A 17,608-nucleotide genomic window follows, 5' to 3' on the forward strand; every position below is an offset into this window, starting at 1 on the left:
CCACAGTCGCAGCCAAAACACAATGGTTTCTTACCCACACCTGTAAATATGATTTTCAGAAGACACAAGCCACAGTTACAGTATTAAACTAGGAAAGGAGCATTGAAGGAGCACCAGATTGCTGAGCCATTAAGTTCCATGGCCTCTCTCTTTCATTATTTCTAGTATTTTGGTCTGTTTCTTCCCCAAGTCACAGTACTCTGAAAGCCAGGACAATCTCTTATCAACTTTTGAGACACCTGTGGAGAAAGTTTCAGGGCATGGAAAGAAAGGTGAAAATGGGAGTAGACTCAGTTGTCCTTATCTCTGCTCTTCAACAAGTCATTCCTACAGAAATGTCAGGCAGCACCAGGCATGGCAGTGCTCTTTGAGGGGCTAAGGAAGGTGCTGTGATTGGTGTGTACCTTGTCACAATTGAGTGTTTCTCAGTAACTCAGCACACTATAGATGGAGACTTGACCAAACAGTGGACAAAGAATGAAAAGCCCATCTGGAATCAAGGTGGCTGTAAGCTCTGGGGGTTAAAAGTACTGTACAGAACCAAAATAACATGACACAGTAAATAGACCTGGGTCAATAAGGCTTTTATTATCTTCCTGTACCCACACACATTTGCAGACTATACCTAAAGTGCCAGTTCAATTTTCCCACCCATTTCGCTTTTGTATGGAATCAGCGCTGGTCGAACCTCCTCCTTCAGGAACTTTGCCACCTGTTCAAGATGAGAAAAATAAAATTAGGGAAAGGACTTGCCTCTTCCTCCCCATTTCGACCTGCTTGTCTCACTGGGGTCTCTCACAAAGACTCCCAATGGTCTGGTATGTCCAGGGTCAAAAGTGTGAAGCCACAGGGAAGAAAGCCAAGGAAATCAAAAGAGAAAAACGTGTCTTCCTTAGTAGTTTGGCTAGAGTTATATAATATGTACACTCTATAGCAGAGTGTACATATTATATACAAAAGGATGCAGGATTAAACTACACACTGCATTACAACCCACAGCCTCTTTCCATTACTTTACCTGCTGAGGAGCACGTCCAGTGAAGGAGGATGGATCCAACAGGCTTTCAAGTTGTTTATGGATAGGGCTGAAGTAAGGATCAGCACGGACACGGGCAATGAAGTCATTATCACCCCCTTCCTGTTTCACAACAGCTGCTGCTTGTTGAGAGAGAACACGAATTTTCTCGTGGCAATCCTGTAGGTAGAGGGAGAAGAAGACAGAAAAAGAAAAAAGTCATTCCATTGCTATTGACAGCACATGTTCATCTCCCCAGCTTGTGTGGGAGGGAAAAATATCAAAGTGTATTGCCCTATGCAAAAGGATGCAAAAAGATGACACAGTTTGGACTGCACTGGCTCATGTGCCACTACATTAAAACAAGATTTTTTTCATCCTTTCACATCTACACTTCGAGGCTAAAACACTCTGAATGTCACACGCATTCTATAACATAAACTAGCGACACTGGAATCATTTATACATCTTCAAATTTCTCAAATACCCTTAGGAGTCATTTTAGGTTGTTTTGTTGTTTTTTTTTTCAATTGTAAACAATGTAAAAACTACAGATTTTGAAAAGGGAAGAGAATCTGTCCAACTTAATAAGCAGTGAGACTTTGCAAACCATGGCCTACATAAGAATAGACTGAGGAAAAAAGGATACCTTTGGAATCAATTGGTAAGAACAAGGGTACCTAACTGTAGTCAGGATCCACCTGCAAAATCAGATATTGCCATGCTGGTCCCAAAATATAGCCATGTGGCTGCATTTACAACTATGCAGGAGTATTCTTCTTAAATGTATTATCCTTGATCTACAATTAGGACAAGTATTAACCTTCTTCCCCTATGCAAATGTCATTTTGCTTCACCACTGACCTGCCTCAGGTGAACAGATCTATCTTCTGGATATTTAGGGGAGGGAGCTGTTTAGTAGTGGGGAAAGCAAGTGAGTTTCAGTGCTATGAGGTGGGAAAGCCTAGAAAATGTGCTGTTCCAAAGTTCCCAGCACAGAAAAACAGAACATACAAATGTGGCTGAACACCTTCTTATAAATGTACTAAGCCCTATGGCTATGTAATTAAACAGCACCAGAAAGAAGGCAGGTCAACAAGATACACAAATGAATCACAGAATGTGATTCACATGATTTGAATACATGACCTTAATGCATTTAGTCAGGAAGTTTGCTCACTGACCCACTGACATCAGAGACACAGAGGAAAAAAAGGAAAAAAAGACATTTCCTGACTAATATAATGGGTTATTTGTCACAACTGTTTCAGAAAATGGAAACCACATATATTCTGCTCAAAGCTCCTATCAAACTCTTCCATTATTCTTGCAAGTTTCACTTCTGCCCTTGGTATAGATATAAACATAGAAGGAAAAATGATAATCTAAAAGGTAAGTGAAAATAAGGTGTTTTAAAGATGGATATTTGATTATCAATTTTGACCTGAACTGTGAAATTAAATGATAAGGAATATAATCTAATTGTGTCTGGGTTTATTTACTAAGGAAAATATTTAATTAAAGTTTGCTTGAACACAGGAAGCTGAATGAAGACCTATAAACCAAGTGGTTAATACACTGTACTGAGTGAGGGAAGAATGACACATGAATGAGTGGTTCAGAATGGTCTTGTTTTTTTGTTAGCAGTACTGATTCATCCTCTTCTAATTTATAAGGTAGCCAACTGCCAACATGTTCCATTTAAAGAAGCCTGGCCTGTGTTCAAGTTCCTTTAAACATTTAAAAAAGGAAAACACCTACTAGGATCAAACATAAAAATAGGTCTCCCTCTTCTCCAGCACAGCCAACCAGATTAGCCCAAACACACAGTGTTCCTAACAGAAAATAGGGATCTCCACAAGTGCTCTCCCCTCAGGGAACAAAGCCTGGCTTTGCAGCACCAGGGCAATACTAATAACTCTGTGGGAGCAGATGAAGAGCAGAGAAAGGTGAGCTATGACAAGATCCCAGATACATTTGTTTCTTAGGAGACAAACACCAGACAGTAAACAAAGGTATTTTGGACGCTTCATTTGTACCTGACGATTGCCCCCAGCCTTCACCATTGCCATGATTATATTCTCTGTGGCCATGAATGGCAGCTCCTGTCGGATCCTTCTCTCAATCACCTTAAACACACACACACACAAAAAAAAAACAAACAGGAAAAAAGAAACAGCATTATACAAAGTCTATAGATGACTGAAAATTTTGCAGTTTGCAGTGAAGTTTTTTTTCCTCTCCCCTTGAATCTCTAGGACTGGACAATGGTCACAGAATCACAGAAAAGTTTGGGTTGGAAGGGACCTTTAAAGGCCATCTAGTTCAACCACCTGCAATGAGCAGTGACATCTTCCATTAGGTCAGGCTGCTCAGAGCCCAGTCCAACCTGACAATGAACGTTACCAGGGATGGGGCATCCACCACTTCTCTGGGCAACCTCTTCTAGTGTTTCACCACCCTCTTTGTAATAAAACTTCTTTCCTGTATCACCTAAATTCTCCCTCTGACAGTGTAAAACTGTTACCCCTTGCCCTGTTATAACAGGCCCTGAAAAAAAATTGTCCCCATGACAAATAGTCATTTTGAATTTAGCTCTGGAAATCCAGATATTGGAGTTGATAATACTTAGAAGCCAGATCTTGTAAGAGACATTAGTTTGGAAAAGAAGTCCAATATTTTTTTTTATCCTGTAGTTAACTTTTTAACCTTTAACTGTTTTTAAACTGTAGTAAGTTAGAGAATTGGATGAGATCTGTCTAAACAGTATCTTTCACTGCTAAATTCTACACATCCATTCTGTAATTCAGGGAAAAATATCCTTTGTGACAAGTTTTGTACTTTCTTTCTGACCTCACAAGAGGTATGTATGTTTCACGTACGTCCTACAACAGTGAGAATACGGCAAGAATGGAGCAAAACTCAGAAACCATTTGAACAGACATATAAAAATGTAATTCTTGAAGTGACAGCATTCTTGTATGCTTTGGCATAGTTGTAGCATTACCAAGGATGTCCATTATCTCCTGCTTTACCTTTGGATACACCACGAGTCCCTCGGAGACATTCTGCAGTGTACTGAGAATGATGTCAGCCGTGAGGAAAGCCTCAGCCAGACACACGCGCCTACGAAACACACATACCCAGCACCCTGGTCAGCAACAAAGCCATGCTCCAGTCCACCTCAGATCCTTCAGCTTCTGTAAATAATGCTCTAAACAGCATTACTGTGGCCTAACACTGGAGCTGTTCTCATTTTTTTTTCCTTTTTGGTTAGTAGAGAGGGAGAGGGAAAAAGGTGAAGGCACACATAGAAAGCTCCAAGATAATTCAGTGATTTCACAGATAGGAAACAGGGCAGCAATCTACAGGATCTTCCCCTATGTGTTCTATATTGAGCTGTCTGCTACTGATCCTACCCTCCAGCAGTAAGACATGCTGCATATGCTCATGCTGTCCCTGGCTGTGCTCAGTGGGGAATTTCCAAGGGGATCCATGCATTTGGTGAGGGCTTCCTCCAAGAAACCTGCTCCTGGTCACAAAGGAGGTTCCTGACAAAAAGCAGAGGAGGGAAACGAGGAATAGTGGGGACTGAGCTGTATCAGGCAAAATGCTCTACATCATAATGCAGCAAACATAGCATCATCCATCTGTGACAGCAGGGCCTGGCCCATCCTAAACTATGATCTTTTAAAATTTCCTGGTTCTTGAACCTTGTGCTACATCTAAGCCCTCCAATTCTATCACAGTGCTTTAAAACAACTTTTCTGGATTGTACATTGATTGAACTTTCTTTTGCTTGTTCTCCTTCCAAAACACTATAGCTTTAACAAGAAAAATCCAAGGTGCAGATTTTTATAATTGGTTAATGAAGTGGAAAATTGAGTCTTTCTATTAGATGAGATGAAAATAAAACTTTAAACATTCCAGTACATCTCTCAACACTTGGTAGCTACTGGGAAATAAATACACCAGATCAACCAGTCTGCAATTTCTTAATTTTACATTGTTTGCTGCTGCCTATGCAGCTCTTTTTTTAATGAGATTAGGAGCTGTGGTGTAAGGTCCCTCTGGGAAAAAAATCTCTGTTTTGTCATGAAATTTTATGCAGGTATTACGTTAGTGGAGACATTTAAAAATAACATTCTCATCAGCAATTTTAATGCTAATCTAGCATTAATCAAGCCAAAACTGCTGCTGTTCATTGTCTCACAGGTGCCATACCTTAGAAGTCTAGAGATTTCTAAGACTCTAAGAGATCAAATTCTGCAACAAAATACGACTTTGAAACTAAAATGCTTCAAAGGTAGGTATGAGCTTTATGCAGTACTAAATAAAAAGATGGAAGCATTGAATTTAATTGCTGAAATTTACTTAATAATTGTAAATAACTTCTGCTCAGCTCAAAATAGTTGTAATGAAGAATCACAAAACAAAGCAAAATTTGCTGAGCAATATCCTAAAGATATGCACAGATTTTCATGAAACTTTTTAAAAAGTAGACTAATTGTGCTCTTTTTCCAGGATCAGACTACTTCTTGTAAAGAATATTTTTCAAAATTAAAATATGTTTTTTAGATTATCTGGGGGGTTAAGGTATTGAACTATTCTCTAAAAAGTGAAAAAGAAAAAGCAGGGTCAAAAAGCTGCATCCAAAAGAAGGAAGAGAAATGTCAGTACTGGAATACTGTGCTGTTTAAACGGGAAGACTATGAAAGCAATTTCTTACCCTGGCTTCTGTATCCCTCCCTTTCACTGCTGGTTTACTCTGCAGAAGATCTTGACGTTAAAAAAACCCAAATAGTTCTTATCTGATGGTACAGAGGAAACCAGTTTGTAGTCTCTAGGTTGTATTGAGATTCCTTTTTGTCAAGGTAGTATCTTGTGGGTTTAGTTTAAATGCAATATTTTCTGAACAGACCAGAGGACCCTTCTCTGCAGTTGCTGCAGTGCACAGTCTAAACAGACCTGTTGGCACTGTCATCCAGTGTTCGCTCAAACCATTGCACGGCAGCTGTTTGGAGCGGATCCATCACCAGCGTCATCAGGTGCCGAGCGAGGCTGCAGCAGCGCTCCGAACGCATTGGGTTCCTCTTGTAAGGCATAGCACTTGAGCCTGTCAGAGGAGGAAAAGGGATGCAAACAGGGCAACAGAAGGAGTGATGCATTCAGGGAGGAGAGACGAAGGTCCTCCCCCCAGAAAGAAAAATGTGTCAGGAATCATAGTTTTGACTAAAGCCTCAAAATGTAACAATTTTCCACAGACAATATGTAATAACGAAAATGACTCCACCACTTTCCCCTTCAGATCAGAAACATCTAAATGGGAGCAGACAAAACGTGAGAAGACATTTTTGCAATTCTGCAAAACAGAAGTACTACCACGTAAAAGGAATGAATAGTCTTACTTTTTAATATAGTATTAAACACCATCTCTCCAGGCTACCATGGCAATCTTAGCAGTGTTCGAGCCTCCATCTGCTCAATAACACTGCCCTTCAAAGTCAGATGCTTACACTGCTGCCTGTTGCTCTAGTGAATGGCTATTAAAATCATCCACAGAATGGTACAAGTACCAGACAGGACTAAGACTTAATTCGCTGATTCAATTCTATACAACTGTTTAAGGGACCCAAACTTTCTTTCAGCCACGAGCCAAAACACTACATTTCCTTTTCTAACGGTGTCAGAATCCCATCACTGGTGTTCTTCTGGCAAGGATGCAAGGGTCCACTCCAGTTGCATTGTTCGTAATTTGTCAGCTTATAAAGATCAAAATGCTGAGTTGAGCTGAAAACCTGCTTTCCAGTCAGCTTCATGAGGAGTGGAAAACCTTAAGCTCTCCTCAGACCCAGGTCTGCCTCTTTAGGCAATGGGACATACATGGCTACTCCTGCTCTCCCCCCAAACACAGGAAGTGAACAGATATAAATCTGATTTTAATTCCTTAACATCCAGAAACCTTTAGGTAAGGTGTTTTTTTCTTTTTCCTTTCCCTCTCCCCTTCTTTTTTTTTTTTTTTCTTTTAAAAGGAGTGAATATACTAACTATGTCAACTCTAGTTAATTTAAACCAAATTGTGCCAGTGCCATTTCTAAGTTTGTTTAAAAGGCCTCACCAACATAAATGAAAAGACACAAACACCAGTCCAGGAAAACCCTCTGATCCCTTACCAATCTGGTCTTTCTCAAAAGGCTCCTCTATCTCCTTCAGGTTGGCCAAAAGACGAATGTCAGTGCAAATCTGGAAAGAAAGCATGAGAATTTAATAAAATAGAACCAAACTGACACCCACCAACATACCTTAGTGTTGATGCTCTCCGAGAATCTTTGCATCTATGTGCAAGAAGCAAACTGGGGGCAGTGAAAAACTGGACAGAAAACTTGACAAAGCAATCCTACTTCTCAGTGTAAAAATGTTTGTCAAGAAAACAAAGAAAACAGAATGTCCACTGGATTAGATGAGAACAGGACATCAACAAGGGCAAATGTTTGCAGGGAATGGAAGACAGATCAGAAGAGAACATTGAAAATGCATAAAAATTTGCACAGTGATTTGTAAACACAGATAATGTGTGCTTACTGAACTGGGAGAAAAACAAAACAGAAGAAAATAACACAGATCACTTTAGCCTAAGAGGAGGAAAAGGGAGGGAACAGAGATAAATCAATTAAAAGGATCCACAAGGACAGAGAGAATAACACCATTTTCAGAAAGGCAATTAACTAGGAGGAAATGGTGAAATTTAAGAACTCATACACCACTAGGACAGACATTTACTCTAATTGGATCAATTTACCATAGATTAGACTAATATCTGGTGTGGGAGTTGTTAACCCATCTTAGAATCTGCTCAGTTAACTTGCTTTATTTGTCATTGGTCTTAAGATCTTTGAGATTTGAGTGCCAGGTGTATACCCAGTGGTGAATTTACATGATCACAAAGAAGACAGCTGAACAACAACCAATATTTCTTGAGCAGAGCATTCTGCACCACGAGAACCTTCTCTTCAAGATCTGAAACACTTCTCCATCTTCCCAATGTATGCAAGTAGGGTGCTTACCTTGTGTATAGAAGCCCCCAGACTGGCCAGCACAGCCAGGACTCCAATATCCACCTTGCGACTGTAGGTCTGCCCTGTGACCATGTAAGCCCTAGAAATAAGCACAGAACCTGAGTGTTCCAGCCAGACACAATAGTACTGGCAAGAGTTTGAGCAAGGAGTGACATGGTTCTTGAAGTGGAGGGCTGTCATTCTGCCCTGATGAGAACAATTTTGGATTCAGGCTGTCAGTTTCTCGGGGCAGCATGCAGATGGGAGAGAGGTAAACAGAGGAAAATGGATAGCTGTGCTTTGACAGGGAGACAAGTAGAAGTGGCCTATTTAGGAGGTGACATTTCATCTGGGAAAATGCAACTGGGAATGGAAGATGGCAAGGAGGAATGAGTGAACAGCAGCACAGATGTCGGTTTGGCAACCAGGGGAATCTGGGCCAACACTACCAGGAGTCACACACTGCTAAGAATACGTGTTACATACCGCTTAAATCCTGCCTTTGCAGTCACTAATCTGTCCAGTTCTTCAACCTTGAGGTGAAGTGAAAAAAAAAAAAAAAAAACCGACTTCAAAATGCAGCTCAGCAAGGTCTGCAAGAGCAAAAATGCTTTTCTCAGTTTACTATCAAAAAATCTTCTACTTTCTGTGAAACATCCCTTCCCAAATGCTGCTCACTTTCACACAGAACCTTGTCAATGAGCCCCAGAGGGATTGCAGTAACTTTGTCAATTTAATCCTAGAATCTCAATGTTCCCTCAAAGAAAACAACATTCCAGAGCAGAAAATTGCCAAGACCGTACGTCTGCACCCTGGGCTGTCTGACGTACTTTACTGTGGTCTCCCTCAAAGAGCTGCAAGAAGCTGGCTTGAGTGCCAGTGGTGCCTTTCACACCCCGGAAGCGCAGGTCATCCCGAGCCCGCTCCAGGTTCTGCAGGTCCATGCACAAGTCTTGAATCCACAAGCAGCAGCGTTTCCCCACGGTGGTGAGCTGGGCAGGTCTGAAAACAATCAAGAACACAACATGACTTGTTGAGGATTTGCACAAGCACAACACTTCATTGCTCAGTCTACCATTAAGAGTTCCCTACAGATTCATCTCTCTTGACTCATTTGAACAGAAATTAACAGGATTTGTCTTGGGCAGAAGGATGTACTAATGTCAGCAGTAAATGGTACTGAAGATGTAATCACTCCTTTCAGGAATTAGATGGAACTACATTACCAGAAAACAGCGATTGTGTTCATGTGCCAGGCGTGCGCCCCCTGCCGACCTGTAGGGGCTGTGACAGACTGGGGGTGCATCTGACCCCCACCCCAATTCCGCTCACCCAGGGGCATCCTGGCTGGCTTACAGCACTGGCGTGAACTTCTCAGCACAAAAACATCTGCATTCACTATGTGATTTTAAATTATTCTGCTCAGGAGCCTTTACTTCTTATTTATAAAAATGTGTTCCTCAACCTCTGGGCAAACGCACTTCGACAATGCTGTCAGCCAACACTTACAAGACCTCAACCTTGGAATAAGGAACTGCAAACTTCAGCTACACTTCAGTCTCCTTGCAAATGCTTTGAAGTGAAAACAGAGGTGTTATGCAGAATCCAGAAAGTTAACTATTTCAAATTATCCACATGAACTACAAAGAAAACCTCTATACTACTTCAAAAAACCATACATACATGAACAATGTGCTCCTGATTAAGCTCAGACATAAAAAAGAAGCTTGTAAGATCTGGAAGCAGGACAGGCAATCCAGGAGGAATACAAACAAACTATTTAACACTGCAGGGATGGGGCAAGGAAAGCCAAAACACACCTGGATGAATTTCATGTGGAATGTGAAAGGCAACAAGACCGGCCTCTGCAAGGACATAAGCAGGAAAAGGGAAGGCTAGGGAAAACATGGACGCGATTGCAAATGGAGCAAAGGCCCTGCTGACAAATGACACAGAAAAGGCTGAGACATCAATTATGATTTCAGCTTGTATATACTTCTTGAATACTCCTCTGTCCCCTCTCTAAAAGCTCAAATAAAACTATCACAGATACTCCTCCAAAAAGCTGTAGATGAAGAGGGCTGCAGGATTAGAGCTGATACAACCAACAGTGCGTATACAGCATACAAATCAGAAACCTGATCTGATGCTTCCACTCTCCTTTCAGAGAAATGTTAACATGCTGCACACCGAGTCTGACATGACCTGTGCTCAATTCCCCTGCCTCTGCTGTTCTGAATCACTGCTGTAGAAGACCCAGGCTTATCTCACGGTATAGCTTAATGCTTCTGCAAACAGTATTAATGAAACAGGAGATTAAACTACCTCAAGAACAGAATCACACAGATCTTTCTGTCCTTTGACTCAGTATCTTTAGTAACAAGTAGCCATTAACAAAGCTTTCTAGGCTGCAGAAGAAAAAAAAAGAAAAACAAAGAAAATCTGACTGGAAGATAAGCTTAGTGCAATCCCAGTCATGCTTTTTTGAAACAGCTCAGAATATGCACACCTGTGTTTGCCTGGAAGTCATCCTTTATAAAGCTGTGTTGAAGCAACTGCTGGCAGCTAGTCAAAGCAACAGTCCAATTTCCTGAGAAAAGCCTGGAATAGGCCTTTTCTGAACCACCAACTGGTCAGAGATGGGAAAAAGGATGGCAAAAGAGCAGTAGCAGGTCAATTTAATCAAAGCACAGACAACAAAAAGAAAGCAAAGGCTGATGGCTACTTACTGGTAGTGAGTGAAGCCCAAAGCAGGCATGTCAGCATACTTCTCAGCAAAGTCGGCCAGCCGGCTGATCACCCTTGCGAGCTAGTGGAAGCAGGAAGGATAGAAAAGAAGTGGAATGAGAGAGGAAAAAAACCCCAAACAACACAGCAGAAGTTGGCATGCTTAAGCACAACATTGTGAGAAAAAGGGGAGGGAAACTACTGTGCAGGAAGGGGCAGTTGTGCAGGGAGGGACCTTGAGGGACAACTGTGCAGTCCCGTCTAATTGCAGAATATTGCATTTTTCAGTTTTTCAGGGCACACATGCAATTTCTGCTTGCTACAAAACTCAAGCAAGAGCCAACACAAGTCACTGGACTTGAGTTCAAACTAGTCTAAACTTCATGCTCAAGCTAATCCTGCAGCTGGTTCATCCTTGGGTATTTTCTTTATTCCTGGAATTAGTCAGAAATAAAGCTGCTTGGGGTATAATTAGACATGTACAGTCCAGAGCCAATTTGATACCAACTCATTCAGGTCAGACACCACTGCACTACACTCCTGCTATATTTGACCTCAGAAAATTGTATTACATAGTTTCTTGAATGCTGACACACTCCTAGGAATATAGCTAAGACTAAGACTAAGATAATCCTGAAAGCAATACAGTTGCATTGTTATGTAGTACCTGTGGCACAGACAAACAAGGAGCTGCTTATAATTCCTACTGTGAGCAAAAAAGTTCTGGGAAAAAGACTTGAGGAACAAAAGGAAGGTAACTGTTCACTTTTTTGAGAACAACCCAGACAGACAACTCCTCCTAGCTTCCCACAAAGGTTTAGGGACATCCAAGTTAAACACAGGCCATACACAGGACATGAGTGCTCCCCAATTCTGAGACACTGCAGAACCACCTTCTCACCTTGGGTAGCAGGAGGTTAAACCCATCACGGAGGACAATCAAATCCTGCAAGAAGCAAAGAAAGGAACTTTGGGCCATGTCTAAAGGACCAGACATAATAGTTTCTCTCAGAGAGGACACAGATTATGCTTTGTTGACTCAAAAGTCTCCTCTTAAAACAAATTATTTATTTTCCTTCTTGTAACAGAACTTGCTTATGACAAAAATGCTGGATACACCATTGCTCCTTTCATACTGACCATGGAAAGTCGTAAGTGGTGGAAGACCTGTTTCCAGCAAGTGCCTATGAATGATTATTTTGAGGTACTTGGGTCTGCCCACACAATGAGAGAGTAAATCCAAGTGGAAAATACAGGCACTGCAGGCTAAAGATAGCAGGAAGTTAAGTGGGCTAATGAGGCACCATTGAGGCACAGCTGTCTTTACTCCTTTTTTTGAGACTGAGGTACAGCTGGGTGCAAGTGTCAGAAGAAAAGTGATGTTACCCAAAAGCTAAACAGGTTTACAAAGGAGTAGAGAAAAAGCAATCACACAGCAGCTTCTCATGTGACAACAGCAGCTGTGAGGTTGCAATGGCTTGAACAATGGAACAGCAACACATGCTAAGAAATAAGGCTTCAGTTTGCACTCTGTTTTAGACAAGGTTTTTCACAAATATTTTACTGTTCTGTAGAATGCTAGTACTTCCTTTTTCACTTAACACACTGATCCATTCTCTTCGCTGCTGAAAAGCTTGTTTTCCCCTCAATTATGCAGGGGTTCCAAGTAGCAATTGAAAACTCATGGACCTTGTTTTCTAAGTCAGTGAACTCTTGTCAGAAGGGTGTAACTGATAAATCATACAGTCCACATGTTGCTTCATGTGTTTGCAACTCCTCTCTTATCTCCTTGAATATTAACATGCAAACAGAGGTTAGGGAACAGTTTCCAGATAGATCTCGTTTCACATCAGAAGAAAGAAGGCAAGTAGAGCTTGCCTTCCAAGGGTAGCCAGGTTAAAGATCTGAATTAACTTCAACAGTAAAATTAACAAAAATGACTAAAAAATCCACTGAATATTTTATGAAGAAAAGTTGATAAAAAGCTATAAAATAAACAACTGTAGCTTTGTTTTTCCCAGCTCTGCAGGCAGGGAACTGGAAATACTCTATTACCGTATTATCCCCTACGTAGCAGGAAGTTGCTCCAAGGTGAATGATGGCTGCAGCTTTTGGACAGCAGTGGGCAAAGGTGTGCACGTGAGCCATCACATCGTGACGCAGCTTCTTCTCCTCCTCTGCTGCCATCTTGAAGTCAATGTTGTCCAGATTTGCTTCCATCTCCCGTATCTGCTCATCTGTGATTGAAAGCCCAAGTGACTGCAAGGGGAAAAGAACTTTTATTGCTTTTTCTCTTTACAAACAAACGGAGACAGAAGCTGATTAAATAACTGACTCCCGTCTGACATCTCCCAAAAGCGTGACGATTTGGTGTAATCGAGCTGTAACAGCAAATGCTTTCATTCTAGGGCTCTCCAGCCTTTTCCAATGAGATAGGAAATTGTGTTCATTCTTAGATGTTCCTCTTGGGCTTTGTACTTTTCTCAACCATGTAACGTTCCAGTGAAAACTACAAAAATTAAAATACATGGGGAAAAGTGATATAAAAATAGTATAAACTTATTATAATGAGGTTTACCTTCTGGGTAAAGAAAAATCTATCTAACATGTAACTAAATAAGCTCATGTCAGGAAAAACTCTCTGGACCACAACTAGACCTACATGACTGTAAACAGGGGGCTTAAAACATATGGAAAGGTATTTATGTTTTATATGTTTATACCTTTTCAGAAGTCCTGTAGTACCTTATCTCAGACTGAATATGAAACCTTGTGAAATCAGTTATTTGATCTGGAAGAAGGAGATAAAAGCTCCTAGTTCATGTTCAAAATCAATTGCTAGAGCTTTTCAGCAAGCTGACTTAAAAATAAAGATATCCAACCACAAGATTATACACTAACACTATCACTAACAAAGATGAGAAAAATGTATTATCCTGATACTGAGAAATTAAAAGTCTCACAATGAACTTGGCATTACTGCCTTTTCCAAATTAAAATACTATTGTCCTGTGCCTAAGTAATGAGAAAACACCAACCAGGAGGATCTTCTACTTCCTGGATTTAAAGTATTTAAAAAACTGATTCTGTTCAGAATCAAGATGACTGAAGAAATGGTTTGCACATGTGGAACCTGGAACTGAAGAAGACAGCAAGTGAAGCAGATGTGTCCTCAAGGTCCTCATCAGACTATTAGTACCCAAACTTACGGTGTCACAAGCATATACATGCCCATGAGTGTCCAGCTAAATGAGGAAAAGCACCTGGCCCCAGACTGATTGCTGCTTTTGAGGTGCACCAGCACAGACAGCTCAGCAGGCAGTACACTCTTGTGCTAAGATTAAAATCTCATGCCTTGCTCAGACATCTGTGATCCTTTGGGAAAAGCTGACCACAGTACACAGTTGTACAGAGAGGAAAGAAACAGCCCCCCAAAAAGGGATAACTTGATGTAGAACACGTGCAAGGTAGGGTAGTGCCAAGACAAATGATGTTCTCATCTGTCCACAAACAATGTGTGAGGCCTCTTCCCTATGAGCTTTTGCTGATATTGGCAGTACCTCAGGAAGAAAACAATCAAACGTCCTTCAAACCTGTGTACCTAAGAAAACCAAGTAGGACAAGTACACAAGGGAGAACACAAGTTTTTCCCCAAAGTACCACAGGTCAGTGAAGTCAGTGATGAGCTCTCTAGACTGTGCTTTTATGGTGTCATTCTTCTGAGACTGTCACAATATTTTGATGTGCCACTCTAACAGCTATGACTGCTCATCACTTTTCCTAAAGGACAGGGTAGAACAGGCAGATGACATGGTGCAGCTCCTGCACTCAGAATGAGAATGCTGGGTTGCTCATTGTATAAAGAACATATGACAGAAAAATAACGAAACTTAAACTGCACAGAAAAAATAGATGGAGTGCTACTATAGAAAGAGAAAAAACATCTATATTTCACATGTGCAAAACGTATCTTGTAAGTCAGTTTGATGCTGAAAGATGTCAAAGCTATTTCTATGAGAAGGGAGAACTCCAAGAAATTTGTTCTTGACTTTCAAACCTAATTAAGAGTTTGAGACAAAAAGTGTTAACAGAAGCATCATAATACAAAGGAATTTATGCAAAAAATCAAACTAGTATTTTGGGATGGGTATAAATTCAGACACCTCAGCTCTTCTCCCAAACTTTAAATACTGTCAGTTGGGGAAAGATAAGCTTTTCTTACTAATCCCACACTTTGCTAAGCCCGCTCATTCAAACTCCTGCTATTGCCTGCTGAAAGGAGCAAAACACTGAACAGACCTTCTACCAAATTCAGTTTCTACTGAAGTAATTCTTCCATTCTTATCTCACATACTCCAAACAGACCACTTGAAAATTTCACCTTTTAAGTAGAGTGACTATTGAAGCCATTTGCCTGGGCCTGTATCTTACCTAAAATTTTATCACTGAACTGCATGTTCTTCTGTGTTAGTACTCCCTACAACTTTCAGAAAACCTATAATTAGACTTTTGAGATCTGATTTATCAGAAGACAAAAGTATTGCCCACAGTTCATTTGTTACTGTTTGGCTTTTAATGTATCTGAAAAGATATGCTATGTATCTTCAAAAAGAATGACCGAAGAAGCAACATACAAATGTCTTGGAAGAGAGGATATGTGCTGCAGTAAATTTCCATAGTCCATTTATTACCTGGTATTTGGTTTGGTGTTCTTTTTCATAGAAATACTATGCATCTTCTGTAAGGAACCTAAAGAAACTGTCTGTATGTGTAACTAACTAATCACTAACAGAGATAACAGGTGCTGGAAGTAGCTGACTCTCCCTCCTTTTTAGTCCAGAGCTGACATTAGATTACAAACTGCTCTGGAATGAGGAGCCAGATAAAAATAGTAAGTCTCCCTCTTCCCACTATGAGAAGAGAGCTCAAGAAGTCGTAAGACCTGTCTCTACTTTCTGGGAATAAAATTCTGGGGTGACAGTGGGAGGCAGAGCAAGGGTCAAGAGACGGGGCAGCCTGGAGTTCAGGGCTTGGAAGTAGAAACCTAGAAGCCTCAAACTAGTTCTTTCAAGCAGATTGCTTTCTCCTACTGGGCAATTCACATATTGTGTTCTTGAACAGAAGTAAAAGTGATGATTATTTGCTGGAATTGATACAATTATGTTTAAATTGTCATGCTTTGAACATACAAAGCTCCTCAAGCATGCATTCATTTGACACTTTCTGTGCTAGATGAGATTTGCAGCTTTCTCACTCCTACATCTGAACTGTGACAAAATCAGGCAAGTGGAACTTCAAAAGGTGACTCTTATTTAGCACAACTGTACAAGTGCATCTTCAGCTTCTGAAACATCACATTTTGTCCAGCAAATTATTGACAGTGCTGCTGTAGTGATAGTACCCTTGCATGGAGAAGGAACACAGTAACAACACTGTGCACTGTGTGTTCATTCTCCAGCATGGTGCTTCTCTGCCCTTACAATCATAGTAACAGCTGGACCTAGTGCTTGGATTGCTTCTAACAATCCCAAGGCAGAAAACAGAAACTGGACTCTACAAAACAAACGGGCTCCTATTGAGTCTGAGAGCTAAAGCCATCCTGTCAGAAACCTGGGTGGTTTTGTGCCTTTTATTTTCCACTTTGTTTTTTTTGGGGGGCGAACATATGACAGCTTTTTCACTATCAAAAATCTGGTAAGAGTCACAAGGAATCAAGCTATTGCATCTTAAAAATTGACTGGGTCTCTATTAAAATGTAATAATAGCTGTACATGTATCCTTAATTAGGACCAGAGAAAGTCAGAAGGCTTATCTTAAAGTACACGTTAAAAAAGTTAACTTCATATCCTCTACTAACACACCAGCTTGCAATCCTATGGACATATTCCCAGTTGCTGCTTCCCAATAATTGAATTAATAATACACAATACCCAATCTTTTGTGGTATTATTTTTTTTTGCGGCACTCAGCCTACCGAAAACTTGACAACTACTTGCAGGGTAAATGTACTGCTCACTTTGGCCAAAAGTAAACTTATCTCGGAAAAAAAGGGCTATCTAACAACAAGTGTCTGCAGATGCAGGGGGTGGTCCGGTTGGCACGGACTGACAGCCATCGGATTGAATGGACAGTGGCCCTTATCCGTCACACCTCCTGAAAAGCAAACAGCCGAGCGCTTGGGAAGGACACCGATGTTTGCTCAAAAGGCAACCCCTCACCAAAGATTGCTTAGCAGAGCTTTTACAAAACAAATTTTACAGTGCAGGCAAAAGTGCAAGGGGGAGGGTATGAGGCGAGAAGAGGTGATTTGTTGAGGGGCGACAGGTACGCGGAGGATTGCGTACAGAGGGTTGGGTAACCCTGAACTCGCAGAGCTCCCACCCCTCGCGCCCCTTTCCTCCCCGGAACGCGCCTAAGGAGCGCCTGCAAAGTTCCTCTGGTCGGTTTTCCCGAGGGTGGCCCCGGGAAAGCACGGCCGATTCCCGCCTGTTCCCGGGCCAGAGCCTTTAAGGGAATTTAAGGGACGTGAAGACGCCCCGGCACCACGCTCCCCCCGCCCCGCGCCGCTCTGCCCTCAGCGCCCGTCCCGCCGTTACCTTCTCAGCCTGGGCGAGGTAGAGCCAGAGGCGGCGCCAGGTGCCGAACTTCTTCCTCTCGCTGAAGTTGTAGGCCATCTCGGCGCTGGCGTACCGCGACACCAGCGGGGAGCGGTACCGCGCCATCACGTCCTCCGCCTCTCCGGGGGCCGCCATGGCAGCGGTAGAGCGGCGGTGGCGGCGCAGAGCAATCGCGGGGCCCGCGGGCGCCGGGG

The 17,608-nt window shown here is 41.6% G+C and overlaps 1 protein-coding gene across 1 annotated transcript; it reads right to left on the reverse strand.

The window, feature by feature from the left end:
* Window positions 1–563: 563 nt before the first annotated feature.
* On the reverse strand, window positions 564–17,562 carry ADSL (adenylosuccinate lyase). Its single transcript, XM_015628953.2, has 13 exons — window positions 17,394–17,562; window positions 12,853–13,056; window positions 11,699–11,743; window positions 10,800–10,879; window positions 8,901–9,072; window positions 8,557–8,603; window positions 8,080–8,170; window positions 7,189–7,258; window positions 5,984–6,131; window positions 4,051–4,141; window positions 3,055–3,144; window positions 1,019–1,195; window positions 564–712 (listed from the first exon to the last, which is right to left on the reverse strand). Exons 1-13 carry the CDS (start codon window positions 17,547–17,549, stop codon window positions 626–628), a joined length of 1,458 nt encoding a protein of 485 aa, XP_015484439.1. The 5' UTR covers window positions 17,550–17,562; the 3' UTR covers window positions 564–625.
* Between the last annotated feature and the right edge of the window lie 46 nt (window positions 17,563–17,608).

This window comes from Parus major, chromosome 1A (assembly GCF_001522545.3).
Source record: "Parus major isolate Abel chromosome 1A, Parus_major1.1, whole genome shotgun sequence".
NCBI classification, from domain to species: Eukaryota; Metazoa; Chordata; class Aves; order Passeriformes; family Paridae; genus Parus; species Parus major.

Coding starts and splice junctions, on each gene's coding strand:
- ADSL (XM_015628953.2), bottom strand. CDS start 17,549: ATGGCGGCCCCCGGAGAGGCGGAGGACGTGATGGCGCGGTACCGCTCC. Junction 11,744..12,852: donor GCTACGTAGGGGATAATACG/GTAATAGAGTAT, acceptor TGCTTCTTGCAG/GATTTGATTGTCCTCCGTGA. Junction 4,142..5,983: donor CTGGATGACAGTGCCAACAG/GTCTGTTTAGAC, acceptor TGTGTTTCGTAG/GCGCGTGTGTCTGGCTGAGG.